Below are 17,298 nucleotides of genomic sequence, written 5' to 3' on the forward strand. Positions count from 1 at the left end.
CCTTCGTGTTATCTTATAAATAATTCTTTCTCTTACACACATCAATAATAAATAAAAGCGAACCTTTTTTTTCAGATACATTTGTATATATTTAAGTACATAACCTAATTAAAATCCAGAATATTAATTCCCCAACTCCAATTCAACCACACTAACCACAGCCTTTACGATTTGACAACAGCTCATTTCTGACCTGATATGAATCGGCGGACCCGGACAGTTCGTTCGTTGACGGTCGTTGGCGGCATTTTTACTGGCTTGTCAAGCTTTCCTCAGTCTGGCGAATTTTCAGAAGTCCGCAGTCCGCTAACGATCATACACCAGTTAACATCTATCTACCATTGAATAAAGTGGATTTATTTTTAACTTGAATTAGTTAATTTGTGTTGCGAGTAAATCAAGGAAATTAATCATGGCTGATGATTGGGCGGTAAGTTAAGATATTGAATCTTATTTTTAAAAAGATACAAAACCGAATAAATAAAACAATGATTCAGAAATAGAGAAATACTAAACAATTAAAAAAACTGGTTTGTGATGTCTACAACAACAATTCAGTACAACAAATTCTAGTTTCTGTTGCTTCTGTCAGTTTTTGCTTATTTACGTAATTTGTTTAATTTTTATTTGTTATTCAATTCGCCGGTCGCATTGTGTACGTTTTTTTATTTGTTGCTTAGACGGATATAAATAAAAAATTCATAAAAATAGGAAATATAATTTGTTCAAGTGCAAATAATAGAACAATGATAAAAAAGATAGTTTTGCGTTTCGTGATTATTTTATTTGACTCATGAAATATGAAAAGATTGTTACCTACTTTTTATTAATTCATGATGTGGAACGAAAAGTCATAAAAGCTTATTTAGGTATACCTTGGCTTGTTCCATGTAATTAAATTACGATTTAAGTAACGATCTATACTTACTTTCATTTTACAACAATGCAGGTGATTATACTCGAATTATATTTGGAAAGAATGACTTTATTTATTTCGGAATAAATGAATCAGAGAAGGTAAACGAACAGTGCGAGTCAATTGGTTAGAGCCATTTTAGAACAAAATATATTTTTGTATGGTTTTAATGAAGGGGGTGAATCATGAAACATTACAAATCTTTCTAAAAATGTCTTCATAAAATGTTGCTTTAAATATAAATTTCTTTTTAAAGAATTAAATTGAATATGCTGTTATGAAACTTTAAGAAAAAGGTTCCTTAAGAAGCTTTTAATGAATAACTTTTTTAGAAATAATTGTGAAAGAGTATTGTTCATATGTTATGATTTATAAAAAAAGAGGCTGGGAAGCAATGAACACTGATAACCTTTCATCCGTACCTGACAATTTTTCGAAGACTTTAGCAACATATTAATTTAAATATTTTATGTGAGTTTTTTGTTCTTTTTGTAGGTTTTTGTGTTTTGTAAAAAAAAAAGTTGTCAGTAGAAATTTTCAAAAAAAAAATATTTTGAACATGATAAAATGTGTTCCGGTTCAATATTTTTTATTGTTCCACAGATTTTTTGTCGAAAACCAATGCTGACTTTATTTCTATAAAGTTTACTTTACGTTAATAAAAAAAATTCAGCACAGATTAAAATCATTTTTAGGTCAACTGTACTAAATTTCAACGCTTTAGAAAAATGTTAAAGTCAGTTTAAACGATTTTAACATCTTACTATCTTTTAACAATTTGCTAAAGTTAAGATCACGGAAAGCTTACTTTTACTTTCAGCAATTTTCTAAATCAATTTGACAACTGTACAATGAATGGTCCAGTCAACAGTTGAGAATTTTTATTATTAGGGGCCAGTTATAGTTATCATTGAAATCGATACGGACACATTTTCGAATCGATATTTGAAGTAGTACCCGTGGCATGATGGTTAGTACGTTGGACTGTCATGCCAGACGTCTTCGGTTCGATTCCTGCCTATGCCATCTAAGGTCTTTTTACGGGTACTGCCTCCTGCGAGGAATTGACAAATTCTCCAAGAGTACCTAACTCTTGTCATGAAAAAGTGTTTTCTCAAATAAGCCGTTCGGATTCGGCATATAAACTGTAGCTCCCCTCCATTCTTGACAACAGTACTCACATACAGGAATGGTTGAGAGTTGTTAGTCACTAGGCCCTGGTTCTCAACGGACTGTTGCGCCAACCAATTTATTTATATTTTTTATTTGAAGGACTGATCGATCGAAAAAAAGTGTTATTACGCATTTATTTTTCACTTAAAATTTATTTTTTTATTTTCCGAACAGAAATTATTATTCCTGAAAAGCTTTTTTTTGTTCAAAAGTGAAACGGATGGTTCCACTGATTTGTGTTCCATTTCACTCAATTCCAATGACATATTTCTGTCAGTAAAAAATTTTCGGTCGATTTCAATCGTGAAATGAAATAAAAAACGAAAGAAGATTTTTATGATAGTTAAAAACGACCTGTCAAAAAAATTCCATTGTTTATTTTCAATGATGAAAACCAATGATAGCTGTCACTGGCTCCATAGGCCCGCTTAAGCATATTTGCTTTGTTAATGTCACGAACTGTCACATTTTAGACATGTTTGGATGCTCGTTTTTTAATAAAAGGCAATTCGAAATTTGCCAGCTAACAAACGGAAAGAAAGCTTTAACTTTTTGGAGTCGCTTAGTAAATTGATAAATATTTAGCTTCAATATAGCTTAAAAATAGTTTGGTTAAAATTTTACGCCAAATATTCACGAGATATCGAAAATCAATTTTACAATAAATTTTTAAATAATTTTGTGTATAACCTCTGAAGATTTGTATTTGTTGGAAAAAACTCAATATTGGTCTTTTCATAGAAATTTTACTAGTTGTTGAAACCAATATATATATAAGGGGGACTTAGTTTGAAACCAATCTTCAATTTTCGCCAAGATATTCTAGTCGAAAATTAATTTTTAGCAAATTTTAGTAATGTTTTTTTTTTTATTTTTTTATTTTTTGTAACAAAAACGTTACTTTGTTTTTTTTTCTCAAAATCTTACCATATGTCAAAAACGTTGTTATTCCATGCATACAATTATTTCAGAGGTCAAGTCATGTTTTATTCGCAATATGTTCTAGGCTACCAAAATTTTATATTTTTATTTAAAAAAAAAATGAAAATTTTCGAAAATTTAACGAAATTTTAACGAAGAAATAATGATTGTATCTCCAAACAATTACTTGCAACAAAGAATAACGCTTTAGACATCTGGTAACATTTTGAGAAAAATGGAATTGATAGTTAGTTTAATAATAATAAATAAAAAGAGGCTGGGATGCGACCCACACTGATAACTTCCCATCCCGTCTGTTGATTTGTCTTGCTTAAAAGTTTGTCTATATGTACTCGTATCAATTTTTACCAAATTTGCGTACTATTTTTTGTAGATTTTATATTTTATGTAAAAACGGATTGTTGGATTTTTATAAAAAAAAATTACTGAATATTGATATTTTCTGTGAAATAAAATAAGTTTGAAGCCAATATTTTTAATTTTTGAAAAGCTATTTGAGTCGAAAATAAATTTTTACCAACTTTGAGTAATGTTTTTTTAGATTTTTATAAAAAAAACTGTCAATTCGATTTTTCTAAAATTTTTATCAGATGTCAAAAACATTATTCTTTTTGCACAAAATTGTTTTCGGGATGAAATCATATTTTAGTCGTAAAATTTTGGAGGTGACACTTTTTTTCAGATTTTTTGATTTATAAAAAAACCGTTAATTGGATTTTTTCCAAAAATATACTTGTTTTGTATTACGTTACAATTTATAATATAAAATTTAATTCAAGTCTCTAGCGTCATTGGTTCATGAGATATTTAGGGTTAACCAAATTTTTCACCTTTTTTTTAAACTGCTATGGTAAAAAAACCACCCACGGTAAAAAAACCGCCCTTTCTGCATCTTTCTGCCCTATTATCTGTATAAAAAATGCATTTGAAGTCGATATCTCTTCTGTTTCTTGAGCTATGGACGACGAAAAAAACGTAGCGAACGTACGGGCGTACAAACGTACGTACACACGCACGCACAGACATCTTTCTAAAAATCTTTTATTTCGACTCTAGGGACCTTGAAACGTCGAGAAATGTCAAAATTCTCAATTTGACGAATCGGACCCTTTACAATAACTTCCTATGGGAAGTTAAAAATCTAAACAAATATTATGAAAAGTTATTAATAATTGATTTACAACTTAAATATCTTTTCAAAAATTGAACTTATTCGCTCAAAATAATTTCATCTTATAAAAATATAGTTGTTAACATTCAATAAAATTTTTACAAATATCAAATTGTCAGTTTAAAAAAAATAAAAACATATACAAAACATTAGGTACTTAAACTTGGTAAAAATTGATTTTCAATTTAAATATCTTTTTAAAAATTAACTGTATTGCTTATAGAAAATACTGTTTTGGACGTTCAGTAACATTTTTATAAAAATCCAGGTCAGTTTCTTCACAAAAAATTAAAATCTTTAAAAAATAGTACGCAAAATTGTTAAAAATTGATGTTCAATTCTATATCGAGAATCGTGAGTAAATGAAGGTTTTGACTTTAAAATGATTCAAAAAATCTTTCAAGAAACGCTACAAAAATTTGTTATAATTGGGTTTCGACTAAAAACCTCGTAACCAAATATTAATTTTGAAATCAAACAGTTTCATCATATGCATAATATTGTTGGTAATGTTAAGTTAATTATTTACAAACATTCAATTCAAATATCAACTTTCTAAACAAAACTCGAAAACCTACAAAAACCCCAGAAAACTGATAACAAATCCTTTTCTATTTTTTTTTTTATCGCGTCAGATTATACAATATTGAATTTAATTGAAGTCGCTAACGTAATAGGTTCGTCAGATATTTTGGATCAGTCAAAATTTTTAAAATTTGCCTTTAATTGTTAAAGTAAAAAAATTAACTTTGAATAGTTTAAGCTTTTTTTAATTTGACGTCGTTAATGGACTATTTTAAATTAAAAATTTTTTGTTTTGACAAATTTTGTCATCAGTAGACTTTAAAAAAAAATCATTCTTGATTTTTAAGTTAAACAGTGTCTTAAATTAGATTAATTGACTAAATGAATCTTCAGTAGGCAAGACAGTGATGTTCATTTAGTAAAAGTTCTCAAACTGGCACGAAGCCTTTAAGAGATAAAACCCAAAATCCTTATTTGCAAAATATTTCTAGAATAAGCAAAGGACTTGGAATACTTAGTCGTGACATAAGTTCTGTAACAAGCATAGAATACAATAATATAAGAATAATATAATGTTTTTTATTCATTTTAGCACACTATTAGTTCAAATAGTTTTAACCGAAATTACTGACCTTAGCTTTAATGAAAGCCCTTAAAAAACGTAGTGGCTATCAAACTATAGTTCCACGCTCTGTTTCTTTTGATATTTTTGACACTGCTATTGTAAACCCTATCTTTAGAGTTTAAACATTGTTGCAAGAAATCTTCGAGGCACGCTTGCAAATTCTGACCACAAAAAATAAACTTAGGCATTAAAAAATGGAATTCAAAAGAGCCAATCTCAAGCTTCTTTAAAACATACTATTTTGACCTTAAGGCAATTTGGTCTTGTCTTGGTTTTGTTTGTCTCACCAGAACCATGAAAAGAATTCATCTAACTCCATTGAAAAGGGTATTTGTTAAACAATTTACCAAACCCTGTCTACCACTTCTATATCGCATAACTTGTCAACCGTTTTGACACATGTTCACAAAAATTGCGTTATGTGACACTTTGGATTGAGAATTTCAATCAAATCATTAAATTTTGACCCTTAGAATGATAGTTTAAGTTTCATATGATGATTTCGCATAAATTGCACCGTTTTTTTTGTTTAAAACCTCCTTCAATGTTTAAAATCTTTTCATTCGAAAAAAAAAGAATTCATGCTCATTTATCGCGTGCCACAGTAAAAGCCTTTTGGCTCTTTCAACGATAACTTTTTGCAGTGGAGTTATAAACATATGACCTGAAGAGCGTCGTTAGTTCTTTATGTGTAGATGCTCTCTAATCAATATTGAAATGAATCTGGTAAATATATTCATTTCTGTGGACATTATCTTTCTCTTCCTATGTGGTTTTAGCAATATTCGTTCTCCAACTGCTTTTACAATCGTGCAAATGTAGTCAACTCGTGGACAACAACTTTTTGGGATAGTCGTTTTCTCTTCAAGATATGGGAAACTGGAGAAGAACCCGATTCCCGAAAAATATTGCGCTTCTCAGTAGTTTTTAAAACAAGACAATTTCTCCAGAACTTATTCTGTTTTATTTAGAGCCTCACTTTATGGTAAAATTAGCGAAACAGAAACCAAATTTACATTTTATTCTTTGCTTACTAATTTAAATATCTAGAAAAATAAGATAACCATTTTATATCAAACGAATGTTTTGGCAGACAAGGTAAAGTTTTATAACAGAACTTATAGCACGACTACGTATATTTTCGCAGTCAATACCAGAAGACACATTTTTGCCGAACTTCCGGTAAAGAGAGGCAAAAACAAATAAGATTATTATGATTTGATCCTGAGTCCTAGAGCACATGGTATTGAAACTTAATTAATAAGATCATGCGTATAAGTCCGTTGAGAACTAGTACCTAGTAAATTACAATTCTCAACCATTCCTGGTGCAGGAATGGAGAGGACCTACAATTTTTAGCCCAACCGGAAAAGTTAATTTAAGAAAGCACTTTTCACGGAAAGAATTCCTTTTTGAGGATTTGTCAGGCAGGCATTAAAACCAAGACCTCTAGCATGACAATCCTATACGCACTTGCCATCACGTCACTGGCACTACTGTCACTTCCAAATACCGATTGTAATATTCAAGCATCGAAAATTGTTTGTTAAGAGGTCTTGGAAGAGTTAAAAACTTGACTTTAGGTTACAGTTAGGAAAATTAGCTTACATTGGAATAAATCAGTTATTGAAATTTTATAAAAAACTTTTTATTGTTTCACTATTAAATAAATCCCGTCTTTCTAACCCCAAGGAACTAAAACGACTAATTTCCTCAAAATTTAGCACGCATTTTAATAATTTTTTCATAAATGTGTCCAACCAAGTGACTCCGACTGTAAACATTTATATTTCCCGATTAAAATCAACAAAGTAAAGTGTATTTGAATGTATCTCAATGAATCATTATTATTTTTTTGTTCCATGGGAAAGTCGGCCATATGAGTTTAGATACACACTTACAAATGTATATTTTTTAAATTAAATAGAAACGCATGTGAAAAAATTTAATGACTACCTTATGTTGAACGAGAATGAGTATAATGCCCAACAACAATCATTGCTTTAAGTTTATGGGTATGTATCACTTTAGATGTTTTGAAAACATTTTCAGAATTTAGCCAAGATACGATTTACCTATTTAAATTGAATCAACTACTTGACCGTGAATGGAATTGTTAAGGTTAATTCAATAGAGCACTGACTTTTGTACCCGCTTTATAAGAAGACTCATTTAAATTGTTTAAATTAAAATGAGCTTTATCTTGAATAACTCGTAAGATACAATGTAGGTTAGGTAGTTATGTTCTCTTTATTTAAGAAACTAATTAGACAAACATTGTGTTTAGGCTTAAGTGAGACTGTTTTGAAAGACATAAATTAAGTGGTGAGTTAGCTTAGTTAATTGAAGTTTTGTTCGTAATACAAACATAAAACAAATTGCTCAAAATAAAACCACAAGGTTTCAACATAAAACGTATAAATTGTAACGTAAAGTGGTTACATTGTAAGATTAAAGCCAAGTTTTTTATGATAACATTTTTGATTTACTGAATATTTATTTTCAGGAAGCACATAAATTCACTTCTTAGAATTAAAATAACTTGCTATAAAATCAAATATTTTGTTTTACTTAAAATCGTTTCTTTTGATATTCATACTAAGAAACTTATTAGTTTTACAAAATACTAAGAATTATTGACTGTTCTCTTTTGATATTTTAAAGGTTCATTTTTAAGTTTAGCTAATGAAGCATTTAAAATTAAGTAATCTCGGAACTTGAAGAATCCAAATAAATTTTATAAACTTTAAGTTGTTTTTTGTGAACATTTTTGTAATTATATTTCTAGTGAAATGTTAACCTAACATACATATACATTTTTGTAAAGGGTGTCCCAAAATTAACGCAAGATTTGAATTAAATAGAAAACGCCGTTTTTAAATCACACGATCTAGGAGGCCAATTTTGATCACCGAAATGAGAGAGTACACGACCTGGAAATGTCTCATGCAGTAATTGAATTGTTTCACGGGCTGTATGACATGTGGCACCGTCTTGTTGAAACCACATATTAGACACATCAATATCATCCAATTTTGGCTGAAAGAACTGTGTAATTATGTCGCGATATTTTTTTTATTTAGCTTAATACAAGCTATCATAACCTTAACTTAACACTAGCTTAACATTTTTTTTTTGCAGTACTTGTTATCAGTTTTCAACATAAATTCATGTGGGCCCTTAGGCCCCCATAAAAGCTCTTTAATATACAAGAACTAATAATTTTGATTTTATTTAACTTAAAATTACAAGGGACGGGGAATTCGGACTCAAAAAGGGAAAAAGTAAAGGATATCTTTCAGATGGGATTTGGAAATGTTGAAATCAAAAACTACCATAGCAGCGTTGCAGTGACGTAGAATTCTGGACATTGGTTCAAAGTGCCCGTAATTAGTGCGGTGATGAGGGATATAGAAAAGGGGAACAGATCGCAGATTTCGAGGGTTAGTGTTTAGATGAATATCACTCAGGAGTGCCGGGGAATCTATATTGCCCATTAACACTTGGTGAGCAAATAATATATCAGCGTTTTTGCGTCTAATATATAAGGGCTGCAAAAGTATCAGTTTTAGTCGATCGGCATAAGGAGGCAAGTTGGATGTATCATCCCAGGGGAGGCCACGTAAGGCAAATCAAACGAAACGCCTTTGAACATTTTCAATTCTGAGTGAATGGTTTTCATAAAAGGGAGACCATACTTGGCATGCATATTCAAGATGAGGACGGACTAGGGAAACGTAAAGCGCTTTAGTTACATAGGAGTTGGAAAATTCTTTTGACCATCTCTTAATAAAACCGAGAGATCTATTAGCTTTATTAATAATTTGGTCAAAATGGGAATGGAAATTCAGGTGTTTGTCACACATAATACCAAGATCGCTAAAAGAATCGACTACGTTGACGGCGTCATTAAGGAAGTAGTATACTCTATGAGATGGGATTTGTTTGCGCGAAAAGGTCATTTGTTTACATTTACCTACATTTAACTCTAGGAAATTATGCATGCACCAATCAAAAAAGATATTAAGATCATTTTGTAAAAGTAAGGAATCCGATGGAGTAGAGATAATCTTAAAAATTTTCTTATCATCCGCAAACATTAGGATATCTGAGTTTTTTAATTTAAGACCGACATCGTTAACAGATAAGACGAAGAGAAGGGGGCCAAGGTGACTACCTTGTGGGACTCCAGAAGTTGCATGTATAGGACCGGGGACTGAGTTACGGAAAAGGACTCTATAAGTTCTATTCGCAAGATAGGAGCTTATCCAGTTTATAAATATAGATGGAAAGCCTAGAGCTCTTAGTTTGAGATAAATTATGTTATGGGATATTTTATCAAAGGCTTTGATGTAATCAGTGTATACAACATCAACTTCTTTGTAATTCTCAAGGGCTGACAAAACTTTGGATATAAATTCAATTAAGTTAGTCGTAGTGGATTTACCTATAAGAAAACCATGTTGAGCGGGGAGAATAAAGGCTTGCAATGGAAATAAACGGAATCATAAACTAAGCTTTCAAAAAGTTTTGGAATGCATGAAAGTTTAGCAATAGGTCTATAATTGTTAATTTCAGTTTTATTGCCTTGTTTATGAATGGGAAATATAAATGAATCTTTCCATATATGAGCAAACACACCTTGGGAAAGAGAGAGTTCAAAGAGTGCAGTTAGAGGTTTTGACAGAGAATGCATACATTTTTTAGAACAACTGATGGGACGCCATCAGGACCAGGGCTTAAGTTTTCTGTGAGGCTTACGATTTTGGCAAGTACCATTTCTTCAGTTATTGTAAACGATGAAAGGGAGGTTTGAGTGCAACCATCTAAATAACTAAAGTAGTGTGGATCAGGATCGGTATACGATTTGCTAAAGTAATTAGCAAATAGATTTGGTATGGTTGTTGGATCAGAGGAGATTATGTTGGAGAAACTCATTTTCAAAAAATAAGGCCCAATTATGCCTCCAGCCCAAAATCCACACCTTACAGTCACGCGTTGTGGATGCATTTGTTTTTCGACAATCACATGTGGGTTCTCCAAACCCCAAATGCGGCAATTTTTGGCGATTGACAAAGCCATCAAGATGGAAATGTGCTTCATCGCTTAGGATGATTTTGCTCGAAAAATTAGGGTCCAGCAGCCGCCAAGCTTTTACTATTTTTGAAATATTCTTTAATAATGAAGACACGTTGTTCTATCGTGTAACGCCCATTTTTAATAGCCCTATACTGTTAGCTGTCAAATTGCTTTTTTTCAGGGTTGTCAACACTTCACTGCACAAATGGCGGCAAATTCAATTCTTGCGTTAATTTTGGGACACCCTTTATTTGCATTAAAGAATTTTTTGAAATTTTACAAGTTTCAGGGAAGAAGTTAATATCAAACTTTTTTTAAATGTTGATATGAAATAATTGTAATGTTTCAGTTTGTCAAGTTAAGTTAATGGTTTTAAAAATAATTAAAGCTTTCAAAATTTGGTATACTAAAAATTAGAAAAAATAAGTTTTCGAATAAGATATATCACAGAAAAAAAACTTTATTGAATTACATTTTTTCATTATATGCAAAATATTGTTGTTGACGTTTTTAGTCAATTTTTTATAAAAATCCGATTGGCAACATTTAAAAAAAAAAAAAAACCTACAAAAAAAAATAAAAAACGGTTTTTGACATTTTAGTCACCTTGAGAATGTTGACTTCAAATGTCTTTTATCATACTTAATTTTTTATTAAACTAAGCTTTCAAAAAGTTTTGGAATGCATGAAAGTTTAGCAATAGGTCTATAATTGTTAATTTCAGTTTTATTGCCTTGTTTATGAATGGGAAATATAAATGAATCTTTCCATATATGAGCAAACACACCTTGGGAAAGAGAGAGTTCAAAGAGTGCAGTTAGAGGTTTTGACAGAGAATGCATACATTTTTTAGAACAACTGATGGGACGCCATCAGGACCAGGGCTTAAGTTTTCTGTGAGGCTTACGATTTTGGCAAGTACCATTTCTTCAGTTATTGTAAACGATGAAAGGGAGGTTTGAGTGCAACCATCTAAATAACTAAAGTAGTGTGGATCAGGATCGGTATACGATTTGCTAAAGTAATTAGCAAATAGATTTGGTATGGTTGTTGGATCAGAGGAGATTATGTTGGAGAAACTCATTTTCAAAAAATAAGGCCCAATTATGCCTCCAGCCCAAAATCCACACCTTACAGTCACGCGTTGTGGATGCATTTGTTTTTCGACAATCACATGTGGGTTCTCCAAACCCCAAATGCGGCAATTTTTGGCGATTGACAAAGCCATCAAGATGGAAATGTGCTTCATCGCTTAGGATGATTTTGCTCGAAAAATTAGGGTCCAGCAGCCGCCAAGCTTTTACTATTTTTGAAATATTCTTTAATAATGAAGACACGTTGTTCTATCGTGTAACGCCCATTTTTAATAGCCCTATACTGTTAGCTGTCAAATTGCTTTTTTTCAGGGTTGTCAACACTTCACTGCACAAATGGCGGCAAATTCAATTCTTGCGTTAATTTTGGGACACCCTTTATTTGCATTAAAGAATTTTTTGAAATTTTACAAGTTTCAGGGAAGAAGTTAATATCAAACTTTTTTTAAATGTTGATATGAAATAATTGTAATGTTTCAGTTTGTCAAGTTAAGTTAATGGTTTTAAAAATAATTAAAGCTTTCAAAATTTGGTATACTAAAAATTAGAAAAAATAAGTTTTCGAATAAGATATATCACAGAAAAAAAACTTTATTGAATTACATTTTTTCATTATATGCAAAATATTGTTGTTGACGTTTTTAGTCAATTTTTTATAAAAATCCGATTGGCAACATTTAAAAAAAAAAAAAAACCTACAAAAAAAAATAAAAAACGGTTTTTGACATTTTAGTCACCTTGAGAATGTTGACTTCAAATGTCTTTTATCATACTTAATTTTTTATTAATGTTTTGTAAAACTTTTAGAAATTTCGCAAGACGAATACGATTGGGAACTTAGAAGGCTGGGTCGCATCCCAATCTAGGTCCCTAGAATCTAAAAAAAGATTTTTAGAGAGCCTGTGTGTGAGTGTGAATGTACGTTTCTACGTTCATAGTTCATATCTCAAGTACAGATATCTCCCAGTATAGATATTGACTTCAAATAAATGTTGTAATAATGATGCAGAAAGACACAGAAAAGACTCCCAAAAACTTGAATGAGTGTTTTTTTAACTATCGAAATTACAAAAAAAGAGGCTCGAATACGACCCGAACTGACAACTACCATTTCCGTCTTTCGATTTGTTTTGCTTAAAAGGTTTGTAGGTTTTCGGGTTTGTTAAAAAAGTTGCCAGTTGAATTATTCTAAGAAAATTGAAAATTACCAACAGTAGTTTGCATTTGATGGAATAGTTTGATTTCAAAATCTATTTTAGTTAACAAGATTTTTAGTTGAAAATTAATTTTAGTAGCATTCCTTAAATGTTTTTTATTTCTTATATAAACAAATACACATTGGATGAATGAAATTAATTTCAAGTCAATATCTTCTATTATTCACTAGATATCGAGAACCCAAATCATGGTGGTGCCCATGTCTAAATAGTTTTCAACAATGAAATATGACAAAAGATGTTAATCACAGCAACGCTTGGCCGGGCCAGCTAGTTTCAAGTCAAGCAAGTTCATAATTTCAAAAAACTGAAAATGAGGGAATTTAGGGCTCTTTTTGGGCTCCTAAGTAAGCGAACCTACAAATTAGTATCTCCACTCTATACCCCCTAAAAGGACTCGCATTTCATTTTTAAAATTGTGTTTGGTTAAGAAAGTCTCCAAAAGTTTAAGCTTTGAAACTTAAGTTTGGGGATATGGGCTTAAAAAAACAATTTGGAGTTCCGCGAACTAAGGAGCCCAAAATAGCACTTAATGACCCCATTATTATTAACTTCCCATAGGAAGTTATTGTAATGGGTCCGATTTGTCAAATTGAAAATTTTGACATTTCTCGACGCTTCAAGGTCCCTAGAGTCGAAATAAAAGATTTTTAGAAAGATGTCTGTGCGTGCGTGTGTACGTACGTTTGAACGTCCGTACGTCCGTACGTTCACGGCGTTTTTTTCGTTGTTCATAGCTCAAGAACCAGAAGAGATATCGATTTCGAATAAATTTTGTTATACAGATAATAAGGCAGAAAGATGCAGAAAGGGCTTCCAAGAAAATTGCGTGGGTGGTTTTTTTACCATAGCAGTTTGAAAAATTTGGTTAACCCTAAATATCTTACGAACCAAAAACGCTAGAGACTTGAATTAAATTTTATATAATATATTGTAACGTGATACCAAACAGGTATATTTTTTGAAAAAAATCAATATAACGTTTTTTTTTATAAATCAATAAAACTGAAATAAAAATTGTCACGACTGAAATACGATTTCATCTCTAAAACAATTTTGTGCAAAGAAGAATAATGTTTTTGACATCTAATTAAATTTTGAGAAAAATCTAATTGACAGTTTTTTTTATAAAAAATAAAAATCTTAAAAAAAAAACATTACTCAAAGTTGGTAAAAATTGTATATCGATTTAAATATCTTTTCAAAAACTTGGAATTTAGGCTTCAAACTTATTTTATCTTAAAAGAAATATTGTTTTCAACATTCTGAAAAATGTTGAGCAAAATCGAATCGACAGTTTTTTTTACAAAAAATAAAAACCTAAAAAAAAAATTAATAAAAGTTCGTAAAAATTGATTTTCGACTCGAATATCTTTTCAAAACTTTAAGATATTGGCTTTAATTTACTTTTATCTTTTAAAAAAATATTGTTGTCAACATTCGGTAAAATTTTGAAATAAATCGAATGGACAGTTTTTTTTTATAAAAAATAAACTCGAAAAAAAAAACAATACTAAAACTTGGTAAACATTTACTTTCGACTCAAATAGCTTTCTAAAAATTAAAAATATTGGCTTCAAACTTATTTTATTTCACAGAAAATATTGTTTTCGATCTTCAGTAATTTTTATATAGAAATCCAACAGTCTATTTTTTCATAAAAAAGAAAATCTACAAAAAATATTACGCAAATTTTGTAAAAATTGATACGAGTACATATTGTTACATAATAAAAGTACTCCATTATCTCCCTTAGTGAGTACACCATAAATCTAAGCTTTCACCACACTCGTTTTTGTCTAGCAAAAACAAGTGTGCTTATACGAGAACTTAGTCTTTTAAATCTCTCCAACTTCATCTTCTGCAAAGATAAAGCTGGAGATCATGATTGGTCGTCTTGCCTAGCAACTAAATGACGCTTAGGGATTAAGTGAAGCTTTCAAGTCCAGTTCTTTTGTTAAGCTATATTTCAGCTTCGTTTAGCGTGGTCACCCAAAAACTTATTATAATAGTCAGTCTGTCTATTTCTGTATTCCGTCCTGTTAACACGTTGTTAATAATTAAAATTAAATGTAATAAACATAAATAAAACACATATAATTGGCGCAGTCGGAAAAAAAAAAAGTTCGGTGCGAGGAATAACTATAAAAAAAAATCCATCCAAAAAAATAATAAATCACGTGCACATATTATTTAAGTTACGCTGTGGAAATCTTTTTGAAAATCCCTTAAACATAAACTATAATCCAAATAGTAAGTTCTGAAAAAAAATTTAAGTAGAATAAAATTATACAAAAGCGTAAACATAAAACAATAAAAAAAAATACAAGTGAAGAAGTGAAGAAAAACTGTACTTAACAAAAATTCCAGCACCCAACTAAATAAAACGCTTCTACCGCATAAGAAACATAAAAACAAGTCTGTTATCATCTTTAAAAAAAAAATCAAAATCAAAATCAATACAAACAAAAAAAGACAAAAAAAAAAAAAAAAAACAATTATAAAACATAAAAAAAAATATAAATAAAAAGTAACACAATTCGAAGTGAATCATCTGTAACCGCCTTATTTGGAAGCGGCTCACAAGGAAGGAAAGTCGAATAATTGCAGTTGAAAAATTTACGAGTGAGTACCTTTACGTAGTCCCAACTTTAATTTTGGGAACCTTAACGTTGTCAATCATAGATCCTGTGGATAAATTTAAGTTAACTTTAGAATTAATTACTAAGATTCCTGAATTTGATGGTAACAATAAAAATTTATTATATTTCCTGGACAGGGTAGATTCTCTTATGTCAACAATAGAATCATTTGAAGATTCTGCAAAGAACCTTCTCTTAGGATACATAAAGGACAAAGTAGTAGGAAAGGCCAAGTGTCAACTACAAAGACATGGTAGACAAAATAATTGGTCTGAAATTAAAGAAATTTTGAAAAATAATTTTGGTGAGAGGTTGTCTGTGGAAAAATTATTAGATAGTATTCGAACAACAAGAGTTTCAACAAACATTGAAGATTATTATCATAGGATAAATAATTTGCTTAGTAGAATTAATGGTGTTTATTTTCTTGAAAACAATAACAGTGATATAAGTGCGATTATTGAATCAAATAACAGGATTGCTCTTCAAGCATTTAAAAATAATTTACCTGAACCAACAAAGTCTATTATACTAAGTCGGAATCCTAAGTCCTTGACCGATGCTTTCAAAATCATTGTTGAAATCAATCATCAACGGTTAGGATCTAATACTCATTTTGGTGAAATAGGTAGGTCTCAATATAATTCAAATCAGAACTACAGGTCCTATGGTCAAAACAGGCAGGTTAATAATTTTACCGATCGGGGTTCGTCAAGTCATAATAATTCTTTTTCTGATTCAAGAGCATCACGTCAATACAATAACAATAATCAGGGCGGGCAGTCACGTCCATATAACAACTATAATAACAGAGGCCAATCACGACAAAATAACAGCTCCAATTACAGTGGGCAATCACGTCAAAGTTACAATAACCATAACAATAACATCTATCAATCACGACAAAACAATAGCCATACGACTAGTGGTCAATCGCGAAACTCTAATAGGAATAGACAGGCCAACAGCACGGAATCTATGGACATTACGCTAAACGAAGACATGCAAAATAATAATGACCATTCTGACAACCCGTCAAAATTTTTCAGGTGGTCAAAGAAACAACTACCCTATCTAGTATTTCAAAATAACATTAAACCTTTAAGGTTTATAATCGATTGCGGTGCAGAGTACAGCATTATAAATAAAAACTTATGTGATCCAAAGTGGGAAATTCCTTCTAATATACATACTCTCAAAGTACTTAACCGCAATGATCAAACAAATAAAGAATACCGTATCCCTCTCTTCAAAGAATTTAATGAATCGAACAAATTCGTTAATTTTATTGAATACCCGTTCCATGATTACTTTAATGGTTTGATAGGTAATAACATCCTCATTGATCTGAACCCGGTGATTGATTATAAAAATCGTGTTCTTAAAACTGAGTCTGCAAGAATCCCAATATTTTTTAATGAAGAAGAAGAAGTTTATGCTAACAACTGTTTTGAAGACAATTCATTTAATGTCTTCTGTAGCGAAGCTTTCGATTCAGATATAAACGATAAAATGTTGGCAAAACATTTAAGTTCAAATGATGCTTCTAGCCTTAAATCTTTGCTCCGCTCTTTTAAATCAATTTTTTATAAGGAAGGTGACGACCTTACGTTTACTAACGAAATCAGGCACCAAATAAAAACAAAAAACGAAATTCCGATTTATAGCAAACTCTATCGCTATCCAGAAATTCACACAGAGGAAGTCGATCGGCAAATAAATGAGATGCTTAGACAGAGGATAATTGTACCCAGCCATAGTCCCTACAATTCGCCAATTTGGGTCGTTCCTAAGAAGGACGATTACGATGGAAAGAAACAATGGCGAATTGTAATCGATTATAGGAAGCTTAATGAGCAAACAATCGATGATGGTTTTCCTATGTTTGGTTCAGACGAAATTTTTGACAAGCTA

The 17,298-nt window shown here is 30.8% G+C and overlaps 1 protein-coding gene across 2 annotated transcripts in view; it reads left to right on the forward strand.

Moving 5' to 3' along the window:
- The first annotated feature begins 254 nt into the window (after positions 1-254).
- LOC129954043 (calcyphosin-like protein) overlaps positions 255-17,298 on the forward strand; it is a 28,985-nt gene continuing 11,941 nt past the window's right edge. The window contains exon 1 of one of the 2 annotated variants that reach the window (XM_056067678.1): positions 255-430. In XM_056067678.1, coding sequence (XP_055923653.1) covers positions 413-430 — 18 coding nt within the window. In that variant the 5' untranslated portion in view covers positions 255-412. The remainder of the gene's footprint in view (positions 431-17,298) is intronic. The other variant, XM_056067677.1, reaches the window with a different exon arrangement.

Source organism: Eupeodes corollae, chromosome 1, assembly GCF_945859685.1.
Source record: "Eupeodes corollae chromosome 1, idEupCoro1.1, whole genome shotgun sequence".
Classification (NCBI taxonomy): Eukaryota; Metazoa; Arthropoda; class Insecta; order Diptera; family Syrphidae; genus Eupeodes; species Eupeodes corollae.